Source organism: Cyphomyrmex costatus, unplaced genomic scaffold (genome assembly GCF_001594065.2).
Source record: "Cyphomyrmex costatus isolate MS0001 unplaced genomic scaffold, Ccosl1.0 scaffold245, whole genome shotgun sequence".
NCBI lineage: Eukaryota > Metazoa > Arthropoda > Insecta > Hymenoptera > Formicidae > Cyphomyrmex > Cyphomyrmex costatus.
Genome location: NW_017276532.1, coordinates 192,439 through 208,146, shown reverse-complemented (window position 1 = coordinate 208,146; position 15,708 = coordinate 192,439). Strand labels below are relative to the sequence as shown.

General features: G+C 35.4%; 1 protein-coding gene across 3 annotated transcripts; it reads left to right on the top strand.

Moving 5' to 3' along the window:
* Nucleotides 1–3,479: 3,479 nt before the first annotated feature.
* On the top strand, nucleotides 3,480–14,970 carry Cdk12 (Cyclin-dependent kinase 12). Of its 3 annotated transcripts, XM_018540451.1 has the most exons (11): nucleotides 3,480–3,592; nucleotides 4,588–5,899; nucleotides 6,000–7,183; nucleotides 7,266–7,693; nucleotides 8,023–8,219; nucleotides 8,296–8,500; nucleotides 8,578–8,846; nucleotides 8,946–9,116; nucleotides 13,900–14,206; nucleotides 14,369–14,489; nucleotides 14,562–14,970. In XM_018540451.1, the coding sequence occupies exons 2-11, from the start codon at nucleotides 4,596–4,598 to the stop codon at nucleotides 14,846–14,848; spliced, it is 4,473 nt and encodes a 1,490-aa protein (XP_018395953.1). In that variant the 5' UTR covers nucleotides 3,480–3,592; nucleotides 4,588–4,595; the 3' UTR covers nucleotides 14,849–14,970. The 3 variants fall into 3 exon arrangements, with proteins under 3 accessions (XP_018395953.1, XP_018395955.1, XP_018395954.1); XM_018540453.1 differs by lacking the exons at nucleotides 13,900–14,206; nucleotides 14,369–14,489; nucleotides 14,562–14,970 and adding an exon at nucleotides 13,123–13,171; XM_018540452.1 differs by lacking the exons at nucleotides 13,900–14,206; nucleotides 14,369–14,489; nucleotides 14,562–14,970 and adding an exon at nucleotides 9,408–9,633.
* The last annotated feature ends 738 nt before the right edge of the window (nucleotides 14,971–15,708 follow it).

The following is a 15,708-nucleotide window of genomic DNA, read 5'->3' as shown; positions in this document are numbered from 1 at the left end:
TTTTCTTAATATCCGATATACAATGGTCACATTTAGGGCCTCTTTCACCAACGCCGATTAACTTAATCGACGATTAGTCCATTGGAATTGACCAATCGCGTCTGTTGTCAAAACTAAATGATAAATGCGATTGGTCAATTCCAATGGACTAATCGTCGATTAAGTTAATCCACAGTATAACCTACTGTGATTAATCGGCGTTAGTAAGCCCGGATCTACAATAGAGTTTTAAACCTTAAAGCGGGGAGCACAGACTTTTGCATAACGCATAAACCATATACATAAAGAATTTGATTGGTCCATTGACTCATGCATAAGAAAATGGACCAATGAAATTCCTTATGCACATGCTTTATGCGTTATGCAAAAGTCTGTGCTCCCCGCTTAAGCCATAAGGAATGGACGAATCATATGGTCTGTTTTCTGTGACTGAACTAGTACTTTTAGAACTTAAAGTAAGATAGGTATATGTTTGATATTTGTAGAAAGCGCGAAAGAAAGTTCTAGTTCAGTCTAGTGCAGGAACAGGAAACAGACCAATAGTCGATTATTCTCCTCGAATTCGACTGTAATTATGGTTAATTTCTTAAGCGGGGAGCACAGATTTTTGCATAACGCATAAACCATATACATAAAGAATTTGATTGGTCTATTGACTCATGCATAAGAAAATGTGACAGCCAATCTCAAGCTTGCATTTTGAAATCAACGCTTCAGATTAGCTGTCACAACAAACTTGCGATCGGCTTGCAACTAATGTAGAACCGACTTAATGCGTCATAAGATAGTAATAAGTCGGTAGTCCGTGACCGAGTGGAGATGGCCAAATTCCATCTCTTCTGAGGGAGCTGTCCCATGATACGGAAATTACACCGGAACGGAACAGTGAGACCAATCACAATCGCAGAAAGGAAAGTAGAGTAATGATTGCAGAGATCTGATTGGTCTCACTGTTCCGTTCCGGTGTAATTTCCGTATCATGGGACAGCACCCTGACTTACAGCTTATGATTACGTTATGACTGACCAATCAAAAAACAGTATGTGTCTGCCATTTCTTACGAGAAAACTGATTTCGTATAACCTAAAAACTGAATCGAGAATATTTTGATCGAAGTGATTTATATCGTATTAAAAATGGAATATGAATGTATACAAAAAATTTATGACATGGAACTCATCAAACTTGTCGAATTTAATTGTTGAATCTAATTGCTGAACTGTTATGATGCAACGATCTAATCGTGCATGTATGTATGACGTCACTAGCCAGTATCCAGTCATTTGAGAACGCTTCTTCAGTGCAGTATCCAGCAAAATGGCGGCCACTAGCTACTGCACTGAAACGAAATGAATGGGAATGCACCCTCGGTTTACGTCGCACGGCCATTACCTGACGTGAACCGAGAACGTTGACATTGGTCAATAACCAAAAAATTTCAATTTACATTATTTATTCGTACCCATATATTGTTAAATAATGTGCACAAGCTTTTTTCATTCGTTTCAAGAGATAGATATAGATCACACTCCGTGAAATTATCTGCCGCAGCCATTTTTGTACATCATATCCGTTACGCTTAAGACATTACATTCCCCTTACCCTTTGTGCCTTATCCCGGTGGCGCTATGCTCCGTCCAGGTATTTCATACGTGGTACATACAAATGAGCTATAGCAGCTAGAAAGAAAGTGAGAAAGAGGAAACCAACGACATATATACATAGACCTAGAGTCCTAGATATCAGAGAAGCGCAACCGATGTTCCGCGTCCTGATTAGCTGACTGTCAGCCAATCATGACATTTATTCAGTGGTATTAAAAATGGCTGACTAATAGACGATTGGTGGATTTCATATTTCGTCTGCAAACGACGCCATTTTTAATACTTTTCTTAGTAATTTTGCGATACTGACTTAAGCCGGTTGCGCTTCTCTGATATCTAGTGCTGGATTCACACTACATCCGATTTTCGTCGTACGATGACTCTGCAACCAATCAGAAAACAAAATTTTGCTTCGTATCGATGTTACGATTTTTCTGAATGGTTGCAGAGTCGTCGTACGACGAAAATTGGATGCAGTGTGAATCCAGCATAGGACTCTACATAGACCGAGCATTCCCTCTCAGAGTGCAAACCCATGCAGCGGAATAGCGTAAAGCGGGGAGCACAGACTTTTGCATAACGCATAAACCATATACATAAAGAATTTGATTGGTCCATTGACTCATGCATAAGAAAATGGGCCAATGAAATTCCTTATGCACATGCTTTATGCGTTATGCAAAAGTCTGTGCTCCCCGCTTAACGCGGAACGAGAGCGGAACCAATCACGAGCGTTCCGCAGTTTTCATTACGCGGTTTCAAATCCCTTGATCTTCATAGAGCGCAATGAGCATAAGCAGAATTACCAGCAAGTTCGTAAATGACGTTTAAATATTGTATTTATCATTCATTTTTTATTATCAAGTATCTAAATACAGAATTAAATGCATTTCTCAATGAAAAAAATATTTAAAGATGTTAAAATTTATGAAATTAGTTTTAATGTGATTTGTAACCTTTATGAAATAACGATTTATGATTGGTTGCGCAAAGTCTGCGTTGCGCTTATTACGCTATACATGGGTATTAAGGGTTCACGTTTCAACGTAACAAAACTGGCGGAATAACAACGTGGTGAGTTCTGAAGAACCACTCGACCGTAACGGACACGTTTCGAATCGTAAATTTTTGGAAAAGCGTTGCCGGCTTTGACTGAGCACCCTAAATTGACCTGGCCGTATCGACCTCCTATTTCATTATTTGGAGACGAGAGCCATTAATTAATTAAGAAGAAGAACGTGGTGAGTACAGAGATAAATTATTAGTTATTACTCACTATTAATGACAGATTTCCTAACTTACATAGTCGTCGACTTTAACGTTATACATCTTGGTTCGTAGGGCCGATCGACGCTTATTTTTGTCAAAGGCAAGTCGCGTCGTATGAACAGCTGGAAGGAAACGAGTACAGAATAAATCATGCGATTGCTGTAAAGCAATATTCGAGATCTTTTGCAGATCAGGAAGAACCGATGCCCCATGAATTAAGACCTGTAAAATCTTTGAAGATGATCTTCACGAATTGATGGATCTTTGTGAGCAGGAAGGCACAAATCTAGCCGAATGGTATCACTTTCAGTTCGCAAAAGCTATTCCGCTAAAGGGATTCAAAATCGCGTAATGAAAACTGCGGAACGCTCGTGATTGGTTCCGCTCTCGTTCCGCGTTCCGCTATTCCGCTGCATGGGTTTGCACCCTGATGAGGGGTTGCAAAATTTGGAAACAGATCTAACGGAACGATTCTGTGATTGGAAGTTTAGATGGCGTTACTGAGCAACTTACCGATTTCGCGCATGCGCCAACATTTTTGCGAACACTGATATCTAAAGTGCCGACAGAGAGTTGCCCTACTATATATATTGTGATCGAGGGCTGCAAGCGGGTTGGAAATCGTATCACTGATTCTCATCGACCTTTCGTCCATTGGTTTCGGCCCTGATGCGAATATCACCGAGGTTCGCCGTGACGTTGCAGGACATACATCGCACGTAAGTACGATTGTGAATCCGTTGTCGCGTTATTTCCCCGATGTTTCTTCTCATAGCCCTCGGATTTTCGCTCGGCAAATGAAACTGGGCGAGTCCGTGCCATGTAAGAGTAAGCGGCCGTGCTAGTTCGTGATACTCGTGGTGCTCGCTTACATCTCACTCTCCTTTAATCGTGTCTGCTCGCTCATTGTTATTTCGCGTCCGAGTTAAATTTGAGTGAATACAACATGGCTTATTAGCATAACGCAACCGTTCGCTCGCAAAGTAATCGCGTCGTTCGTACGATTTCGCTGTACATGTACGTGCGTACCGTTGATGTGTGCGTGTGTGTGTTTGTGTGCATGCGTGAATACGTGTGCACATATGTGTATTATGGTTGTGATCGCGCGTGAGTGTCATACATGTCCATGACGATTGGCCTCGAGATCTACCGAGAGTCCCGAGACACTGTGGAGGCACGTTCAAGCAATAGCGTTATTTCCGTTATTTGCGATCGTTTCCGTCGATGTCAGGGTGAGCCAGGAAGAAAAGCCTCACGCTCGATCCTGTTGATATTTTCCTTACTCCTATCCTCAGCGATGGCTCATAACAATACATTGCAATGTGAAATTACTTTTATATAGTTAGAGATGGTACAGCATATTACATGCATTTTTTTACCAAAATAAAATGAATGCGTATGTGTATATATATATATATATATATATTTGTATCAGTATTTTACCAAAACAGTTGTGGAAATTTTATAAATTTATTAATAATTGTTATGTATACATGTGTGCGTGCGTTTGAAGAATGCGGTCTAAGATATTATAAATATATAAACAGGATTTTACTGTTATTTTCCTATGAAATTTTATTTTTACCATTAAGTATGTACAATAAAAACATGCTTTTATAATTAACATTTAATTAATATATATGTATATAATAAATTTTTACACACCACACACACACGTATATAAAATTTTATTGGATCATTGCTTTATTTTTAGGAGGTGACATGCCTAGCACTCGTGATATCGAACGGGCAAAACGTAATGGGAGAATTCAATCACAAAGAGGTAGTACAAGCAGCGAAGTGAATCGCCATAACTTTGATGGTATTGATAAGCGACACAGGAGACATGGCAAAAAGAGTTCTGGGAAAAAAAAGAAGAAACGTTCGCGAGATAAATCATTAGAGACAATTCCAACCGTAGCTTCATCTGTTGTAAAACCATTGGTCGAGTATTCCGATGTAAGTAGCGAAGATCTTTCAGAGCCTGAAGCAGGAGAGATCCAATCGGAAGATAGTCGTGCCAACAGTTACACGGATGGAGAAGTACCTGATTCATTTCTTCAAAGACGATATTATGGCAGTAGCCCAATTCGTACTCTCGGAGTATCGCCTATCAGCGTATCTCCAACACCGTCGGTTCAGCATCGACATTCCAGTAGACGATACTCTTTGTCGAACGAGCAACAACAACCGACAACGATGCACGGTGCGACACCAGAATACGAAGAAGAATCGAGGCGATATGCCCGACGAAAAGAAAAGAAACATAAACGCGAGAAGAAGAAGAAAAGGAGTCTGAGCCCTTTGTCAAATTCGGGGAAAAAGAAGAAGAGAAAATCGAAGAGATATTCTCATAGCTTAAGCCCGCATCGCGTTGCCGAGGAAAACTGCCCAAGTCCAAATCGTGACAAACAATCGTCGATTATCGGTTCTGTTAATTGGTCTGAATCACCACCATTACCACTCAAGGACAACATGTCGCCTATTTCACCAGCTACGCCGCGTGAACAGAGATATCCTAGTGACGAGGTGGAACTGGAAATGTCAAGGCAGACATCTCGCAATATTACACCGCCGTCTCTTATGTCAACGCGGCAGATAGAATCTCCCCATACACCATTAATGCCTCCATGCGCCACGACGCCAGAGAATTTGAATAAAGCCGGACCTATCGTCGTGTCAAAGCACAGCAGCCCTGATCGGCAGAAACTTAGTCCCAGTATGCACATGACGCGTCGAACCAGCGTTAGTCCTGGACCCATCGTTGTAAATCGTAGAAAGCCATATAGCCCGAGTCCACCGTCAAGACGAAGGGATAACAATCCACGAAGAAGAGACTTTAGTACTCCAGTACTCCATAAACGTAAATACAGCCCAAGTCCGGCTACTGTCAAACGACGAACGGATAGAAATATTTCCCCCAAACGTAGAAGACGAGACGAATCCGATCAACGTAGCCATCGGCTTCATGATGACAGAAGAGGCAAGCGGAAATCGAGATCAACAAGGAGTCCTACTGGAAGCAGGTACATTGACAAAAGTTACTCTTTTCTATCATATTGAGATGTGTAATGTTACAATAAATTAATTTATCACGTCACGCATAATGATTTCTTAAAATTTTAGATTACAATCGCCTTTGTCTCGATCGCGATCGCGCAGTCCAGGAAGATGGCGGAAACTGTCTCGCTCGAGGTCACGTTCGCGTCCCAGAAGAAGTCGCACCCCGAAGAGATCGCGCTCACCCAGCAAGTCTTGCAAGACTTCGAGAAAACTCAAATCAAAGAGCCCACGTCCTAGAATACCTTCTCCTTCTCCTCGAGCTAGAAGTCCGTTGAGCATCACAGCTCGAAATCTTCGAGGACAAGAGAAAATTAGCGTGACCAGTCTGTTTGCAGAACTCGTTAAGGACCGTAATATGAGAGAATTGGCATTCAAGAAGTTGCAGGCCGCAAAGGAAAAGATCGGGAACCAAGATGATGTGCAAATCATAGAAAGTACTGACGAGAAGGACGGCGATGGCGGTAACGCATCCTCCGAAAATAAAGCTTCCACTGACAATAAAGACAGACCTATAAATCACAAAGACCAACATATAAAGGCTGGCGATAATGTGGTCGACGTCACCGATATTCCTGTTCCGACGAGCGACGATAACACTATAGCATGCAAAACGCCGCCATTGCCATCAACTGGTCAACCATCTAATGTACCACTACCTAATCCGATATCTACTGCGATGAATCCGCTTACTTCTCACACCATTGTTCATACTTCGCCCAACCCACCATCGGTGATGCCCAACAATTGTCCGATGGTCTTGTCACACAGTCCGAATTTCCCGGCTCCCGCTCCTGGAGTGCAACCACCACCGCCACCGCCACCACCACCGCTACCACTGCCGCAATCTGTCGAACCTACATCGACAGTCTTGGTTGGCGGGCAAGTTCCTGCTCATATGCCCATGTCAGTGCCGCCAATTCCGATTCTGCCCAACATGTCTGTCCCACCACCACCCATTCCACCTATTCCCGTTCCAGCACCCAATACAATCATGTCAAAATTTAACCCACCCAATAATCTTGTACCACTTAAATCTGTGGATCCTCCTAAACCTCCCATAGTAACATTCACGACCAAAAGCCTAAAGAGATTACCGTTGCCACCTGGCATTAATCAGAATGATTTGGAAAGCATAGATTCCCCACCGAGCCGTTCCCCGAGCCCTCCTAGCAAAGCGCAGTCGAAGTTTTCGGCATCAACGAAACCAATGCAGAAAAAGAGCATCAAGGATCTGCCAATGCCACCGGGTGAGTTTTTGAATGAACTTTGAATCATTATTGTTTAATGGCGATATTTTAACTTATCATTATCTTATCACTTGAACTATAGTTGTACCTGGATCGGAAGATTTGAGCGGCGAGGATGATCCAAATGCAACGCCGCCACGTTTGAAAATCGAACGAGTGGCACCGAAGCCAAAATTGAAAAGACCAAAAATATTGAAACGCAGAGGATCGCGAAACTGTCATGCTCCCATGTCGGCTTCTGGCGGCAAAGATTGGGGTGAACGATGTGTCGACGTATTCGAATTTATTACTCAGATCGGCGAGGGCACATACGGACAAGTGTATAAAGCACGAGATAAACGATCCAGCGTAATGGTAGCTTTGAAAAAAGTCCGACTTGAAAATGAGAAGGAAGGCTTTCCTATCACGGCGGTCAGAGAAATAAAAATCCTGCGACAACTCAATCATAAAAACATTGTTAACCTTAGAGAAATTGTTACTGACAAGCAAGATGCACTAGATTTCCGAAAGGTACCTTTTTAGTTATATTGTAGCTATATGCAATCTACAGTGTTCTATATTACAATATATTTGTCGGTGCTTTATTAATAGTATTATATATGTAGAGTAATTCACTATTACATTGAAAAGATATCGCTATCATATATAAAAAGAAGAAGCAAATTTTCTATTATACTTGTACATTAAGAATCAATATGCTAATTTAATTATCTTCTACGCTTTATTTCTCAATTATTTAAGATACTGACAAACATATTCAGTTGTTAAGAAGTATATAATAATTGTACGATCTCTAATTTTTACAGAATCAATTAATTGTGTCATCTTGTATGCTTTAGGATAAAGGTTCCTTTTATTTAGTTTTTGAATATATGGACCATGATTTGATGGGTCTATTAGAATCTGGCATGGTGGATTTCAACGAAATGAATAATGCCAGTATCATGAAGCAGTTATTGGACGGCTTGAATTATTGTCACAGCAAAAATTTTCTTCATCGGGATATTAAATGTTCAAATATACTGATGAACAACAAGTACATATACTTCATTTATTGAGTAATTTGTTTTTTGCAATTTTACTCAGTATAATATAATGTGTAATTTTAATAGGGGCGAAGTTAAACTAGCCGACTTTGGATTAGCACGACTTTATAATGCAGAGGATAGACAAAGACCGTACACTAATAAAGTGATCACTCTGTGGTATAGACCTCCTGAACTTTTACTAGGAGAAGAGCGTTATGGACCTGCAATTGATGTCTGGAGTTGTGGATGTATCTTAGGAGAATTATTTTCTAAAAAACCTTTATTTCAGGTAATAACTATTTCTCAAGCTAAAAAACATCAATATTAATTTATCATTAATAATAAGGGTAATTTTTTATTTATTAGGCCAATGTAGATATGATGCAGCTAGAAATGATTTCAAGGGTTTGTGGAACGCCCACTCCTGCTGTTTGGCCTTCTGTGATAAAATTACCACATTGGCATACACTTAAGCCAAAAAAGCAACATAGGAGACGTCTCAGAGAGGATTTCGCTTTTATACCAGGAGCAGCCTTGGATCTCCTGGATAAAATGTTGGAATTGGATCCAGAGAAGCGGATAACAGCAGCCGATGCGCTTAAAAGTGCTTGGTTGAAAAATGTTCAGCCCGAACAGTATGTTATTCTTTTGCGTCGGTTTTTCGTGTGTATTGGAATATGTATGTTTCTTTGTTCGAATCTTATGATATACATTACACTTTCACAATATATCAGGATGCCAGCGCCACAGCTTCCAACTTGGCAAGATTGTCATGAACTCTGGAGTAAAAAGCGAAAGCGCTTGTTGCGGGAACAGCAAGAGAGTGCTGCAACAAAATTGCCTCCTCTCCTTCCCTTCTCGAATAAAGGAGGTCCTAACAAGGATGATCTGTCAGATGTCGGGGGGTGAGTAAAGGCGTAAAGAGAAATCTAATTTACGGACTGCTAAGACGTATATCTTAATGCCAATTGAAAACTAATTTGCTTAGACATTTAGATGGCTGTGTACGACAGTTGTGTTTGGCATTTATTTTCTTTAGCAAAGTGCATTGTTTAAATAACGAGAATTTCTTGAAAGAAGTGACATCGAAAAGAAAATGTAGTATTTCTATGTGTTCCTTCCGATTCTCGTTTGCATGCCAACCTTTCTTCCTTTCATCTAATGAATCAACGAGTTAATTTTAGTTTCGTTCACAGTCGTTCGAACACGACGATGGCAATAATGCAGAACAATGGAAAATAGAAGCACGAAACATCCTTCTCTGTTTGTGGCTTCGCTCTACAGAGATTGTTTACTTTTAAACGATTGATTTGATAGACTGTATGAGATATACTTAACATGTATTTTTCAGGGCATACGCTACATGCCTCGGCGATAATATATTTTACCATTATGAGATATATATTATATTATTTAACTCTTTGGCTGCATCATGTAAAACTTTTTTAAATTAGAAATAAATGAAAAAAGTACGAGATAGTACGAGAGCTCAATTTTATTATTTTTATATTAATTGATTAAAATAAAAGAATGATGTAACATAAATTTATACTGAATATATATAGTTCCCCCTATAGTCCTTTCTTTCATTAAAAAGTTTTTGATTTGAATTATTTTATGATATGTGTGTTTAAGTTATGTGTTAAAAATATATACAACATTTGCAGCTAAAGGGTTAATTATCGTCCCACTATTCATATCGAATCATTTATAAAGATAATAATGAAATGATTTTTATGATAACTATATTATTATAATCCTGTATATAAATGCCTAAATAATCGCCACTTATAACGTACAAACTTCTATACAAGAAGGTATATGTCCTAATAATTACTGTGATTCAGTCTACCATTTGTTTTTAAGGACGATTGTAAAAATTAAATTATCGGTTTATTCAGTTTCTATCTAGATATGTGTATATATCTTGTCAATAATATTGACAAGGGAAACATACATGTGAATACATTAGTGTGAGCGCATGCATTATATTTTTTTATGATGTACATACATGTGAATACATGTATGTACATCATAAAAAAATATAATGCATGCGCTCACACTAATATATACCGAAATGAGAAACATTTTTGCGCATATGCATACTGATTTAGATTCTTTTAGAGATTGATTTAAAATATCTCTATATAAATATATATTTGTATTTATATTTAAACACAAATGGAAAAATTATGATTGAAAGAAATGATTGTAAATAAATATAGAGGTCACGTCAAAGTGATTTCACTTTGTTGTTTTTTCGTTAAAAGATTCTTCAGTTTAGGTACCTATAAGTAAAGCGTAAAACAACAACATGTATAAATAGACGAATTCTGGGCTGTTAAGCTCTACAATATAAATATATGGACAAGATGTACAAAGGATGCTTCATCAGAAGACTGAAGAAGGCGAATACGGGAGGATCAAGATTAAAATCATTAATTCTGTTAATTTTATTTATAATTAATTTGATTTATTCAACATTCACATTTTTGGCATATATTTATGCTTTAATCATTCTCTAGCCATCCTTCATATTACAATTTAATGATTCATATTATAGATCTGATGTTTTTCGTAATGTACGAATGGCGAATCATTGTGTATTTATTTAGTATTTACATTATTTGTTTTTTGCATGTGCGTTACATTAACTGACACTATCTTTATGATGAAATTCAGTCTTCAGTTGTTTTCGAACATAATGTCATGCAATGTAAAATAATATTCGAATGCTGCAATATACTTAAGCGTACTCAGAGACATTCACTTAAAATATCTTTATGAGCGGTGAATGGATCTTTAACGCTTTCAAAACATTATTTTTACAATTTTTAGGTTCTAGCATTTTTTTAATTTTATGGTTATATATACATTATGTATTAGTATCTCTCCAAAAAGGTCTAACAAGCAGCACTCGACAATTATGGAAAATACTTATTTACCACCGTTCACTAATTCAATATATGTAAAATAATCATAAAATATATGTTACTGTTTCTACTTATTCCACAACTATTTTGACACGTATAACTTTTTTCGTTATTTATTTTTAGAAATAAATGCAGGAAAATTGGGTGTTTCATTTCTTTAATATATAATTGTTCGAATAATGTTTTTGGTAGTAAATCAAGTACAATATCAGGAGTATAAATGTGAGAGTGGTATAGAATGAGAATATTAAAATGTTTATTACATATAATATTAGTAATGAAATTACAAATTACTTTTAATAAATAGAATTTTTTTTAATCAAACAGATTGTATAATTTATATGTATTTATGATGTACTATTAAATACATGTACATATACTGCACATTCTCTTATATATATATATGTATATATATAGCACATACACACACACACACACATATAGATACATACATGAATATGTGTGTGTTTGTGTGTGTGTGTGTGTGTGTGTGCATTTCTCTATATAATAATAGAAATTGTATTCAAATTTTTTTATTGTAAAGAATATGTTCTATTACACTCATGGTGCACTTAATATGTCATTTTATCCTCAATATTATCTGAATATTAAAGAAAAATAAAATAATACGTTATGCTCATCATGCATGAAACGGAATGCATCCAAAAATATCACATACATATATATAAAAGCGTATATGCTATATTATTTTATATATTATATAATATATATATATATAATAATATGTATAAAATAAGCACATACAAAAAACAACGATTTAACAAAATCGTTTTAAATACCAAAGTTTATGATATCTCCTGATTCATCTTTTATTTATATATTATATACATATATCTGTATGCGTGTGTATAGATTCACACGTGTATGCATGTATGTATCTATATGTGTGTATATATTTATTTGACTATATTAAAATTAATTGTTCAACATAAATCCTTCCTCGTGTTAAAAAATAGAAAAGCATACATGTATTTGTCCTTTGAATTGAAAAACAATAAAATCATGATCTTCACAATCATAATTTGCACAGTCTTTAATGGACCAGTAGATTACAGCATAACTAGACAATTTTCATATTATTTTATATTCCAAAAATGTTTCGATAAGTAAGAAAAGAAACATTTGATCTTTTATATTATAATATATATTCTGTGCAAAAATGTATAATGTAAGAAATGCAGATAAAGATATATTAATAAAAGTGTTTGTATATGTAACAAATACATTTATAAATAATGATGTAAAATGTTTTGGAAAATATAATGTTTTAAAACATGTCACATATTTTTACATATAACTTTTATTTAAGAATTTACAATAAGTGTAAAATCTAATAATATGATAATTTATTGTATATATTTGTTCGATAATTTATTTATATTGGTAATACATAATCGAATATTACGCTTATTGTATGAAAAAATGGCTATATTATTCAAATTGTAACATTCGATATTAATAAGATTCTCTTTCTCTTTTTTAAATAATATAATCTTCCAAAAATTTGTTTTTATACGAATGTATTTAAAAAAATTATATCAATATTTACATCTTTATTCATATTGTTATAATCAATGTTGTTTCATTATTAGTACGTAAAATACAGTTATCACTTGTGAATATTATACAAGATAAAGCCTTAGAATAATGTTGTAAAACTCTAAGAGAATATAAAGTATAATTAGAATACTTTATAAATGAGTTTATATATAATATATAAACTTATGTAACTTAAATACATATATATATTTTTTAATACATGTACACTGCATATATATAGAAACATTTTTTTTTATTCAAATATATAGTAATTGTTTCATATAGACATGACGTTAGTATAACTGTATCACATGTTACTCTGTATTGTGGAATATGTAAAAACTGACATATATGATTTTAGATAAATTATAGATAAAATAATTGGCACAACGTCTAATAGGAAAAAATTATGTTTCAGGAGATAATATAATTATGGCTGAATTATAAAACGGACAATTTTTGTAACACTTGTAAGAATATACATATAATAGGTAATGAAAGCTTCAAATCTTAATACGTGTTCACGTCCAGTGTGTCCAATTTTTTACTCATATTTATTAAGTGCGTGAATCATATAATCCATTCGCTTGAGCTAACCAAATGATGATTGAAGTGTATAGCGGTATAATCGTTGTACAATATTGTTTTATAGAAGGCATTTTATATAGGACATCTATGCATTAACTCGTAATGAAGAGGAAATATCTTGCTATTCTTCATTGTTCTTCAAAATTGTTACATAAATAAACAATAAATACAATTTTACGCTTTATATTAATACGTATGTATGTGCATGTGTATATGTAATTTTGGTGCATGTGTAATTGAGCTTGCTTTAAAATACGTATGGCTTGCTAGTTGCATGATTTTCCATTATTCTTTCATACATTTAGACTATTAAATATAACAAAAATATTTCATTAATGACAAATTAGATATAATGTTCATATTTTTTTTGTTAACAAGTTACATGTAAATATTTCAGGATTAGAAATTTAAAAAATATTAATTAGATATATTAATAAAATTGAATTATAAATATACAAAATTAAATTCAATTATAAATGAATTTCATGTAAATGGCAAATGAATCAATTTCATTCAAGCGTATATTTTTATTGTGTATATTCATTTCCATTTTATCTTTAAGTTGTATTTATTGAATCTTCACACATAGCCTGTAACTTTATTACAGGTCTTCTAAACGACTAAAGATGGAAGCAGGCTATAACTCATACCCGAGCAGACTTGGCGCAGAAGCTCATTATGGTGAAGATAATTTGTTTAATCAGAGTGGACCGTACATAGTGTCTACGCCATCGTACTATTATAATACTTCACCACCTGTTAAATCGCAATCGAATCTGAAAGGAGATCAATCATTGGAAATGTGTACAGAGGATAATCTATCTCGGAGACTGATAATTCTCACGAATGCCTTGAATCAGGGAAAACCGATTCGAGTTGACGATCTTCTCTCGTTACGGTCAGATCAAAATGAGGTACTTATGTAAAGAGATTTTTTAGACAATTTTTTATTACATAATTATGTATCATTTTTCATAATCTCTTGGTTTGCATTAACTAATATATATTTAACTTTTAATATTTATTAAGATAATATTTTTTTAAATATACTAAAATTTTATCTATAATATTTACAGTGTGATTCCAAGGTGGTACAATTGTTGGCTGATCTACGCGCGGAGCTTCGTCTTGTCGCAAACGCTCGGCCAGGTGGACAGCTGGATCCTCAGCTTCCTATATTGAACCCACCTCTTCTAGGTATATGCGTACCTAGTACTCCCAGCACTATATCTATTGCATTGATAGTGACACGTATAACTTTTTCTGCAGATACGAATACACCGCATATGCCAGGCAATTTTGATGCGCACGCGGTGTATGCCGGCGACGATGCCGTGAGCTCTCACGGAAGATGGTCCCAGTTGGCCACTGCTGGTGTTCGAAGCGCTTTGTCGGCGCTCATATCGTATCATGGTCTGGATAACATCTATAATCCTGCTACTTCTGCATCCGCCATCAACCGATTATCGTCAAATAAACCACCAGGCCAGCCCAATCAAGCGCAGAACCTTTTCCTGCCCTCGACTTCCTCGCAACAATCTACTTTTAGTTCATAATGTGATTTTATAAAGTCGTGCGGTACATGACTGCGTTTTGTGTATGTTGTATATGTGCGTATGTATAAAATTAGAAAGAATCTATAAATCGCTATTTTTCAAATTATGCTAGTGTGAGAGAGAGAGAGAGAGAGAGAGAGAGAGAGAGAGAGAGAGAGAGAGAGAGAGAGACTGAGAGAAGAGAGAGCAAACGAATGAGAAAGAAAGATGATACGATCATGTCATCGATTTGTGTACAGTTTCCATTATCACTCCATTAGTCTAAGTGCACGTTCAGTGTATAATTGTATAATATGCGCGACCAGATACTTAATTAGAATACAATCTCTCTCCCAATGACAATGGTATTATAGTTATCATGATACTTACCAAATTATTAATGATATGATTATTTCCAAATTATTTTTCAATCAGTCACGCGTTGAAGAATATTCTGTAACGTTTCTTTTCTACATCATTACGAAAGGTCTGTGATACACACATGTGTATATTTATATATATATACAAATATATATACATATATACATTATATATTGCGAGTGGGAAGCTGAATCTTAAAAAGAATTGTGCTTGTTTTCATTCTGATGAAAAAAGGAAAACTTGTTTACGATTCTCGACGTAAAATCTTTAAAAAGATTTGCGTTTATTTTAATCTTATAAAAGAATTTTATTTCAAGAGAAATTAGGCGATGCTATGAGAGAACGTTGATAAATTTATGTAATATTATAAATGTGAATACTTATTTATCGTTTAAGATTTTTTATATAAGATACTATTATATATCACGAACGCTTATTTATTACGAATGTATTTACAGTATACAATGTACATATATGCTAAGATTATAATAAAGATGTCA

Coding starts and splice junctions, on each gene's coding strand:
- Cdk12 (XM_018540451.1), top strand. CDS start 4,596: ATGCCTAGCACTCGTGATATCGAACGGGCAAAACGTAATGGGAGAATT. Junction 8,220..8,295: donor AATATACTGATGAACAACAA/GTACATATACTT, acceptor TAATTTTAATAG/GGGCGAAGTTAAACTAGCCG. Junction 14,490..14,561: donor ATTGAACCCACCTCTTCTAG/GTATATGCGTAC, acceptor CTTTTTCTGCAG/ATACGAATACACCGCATATG.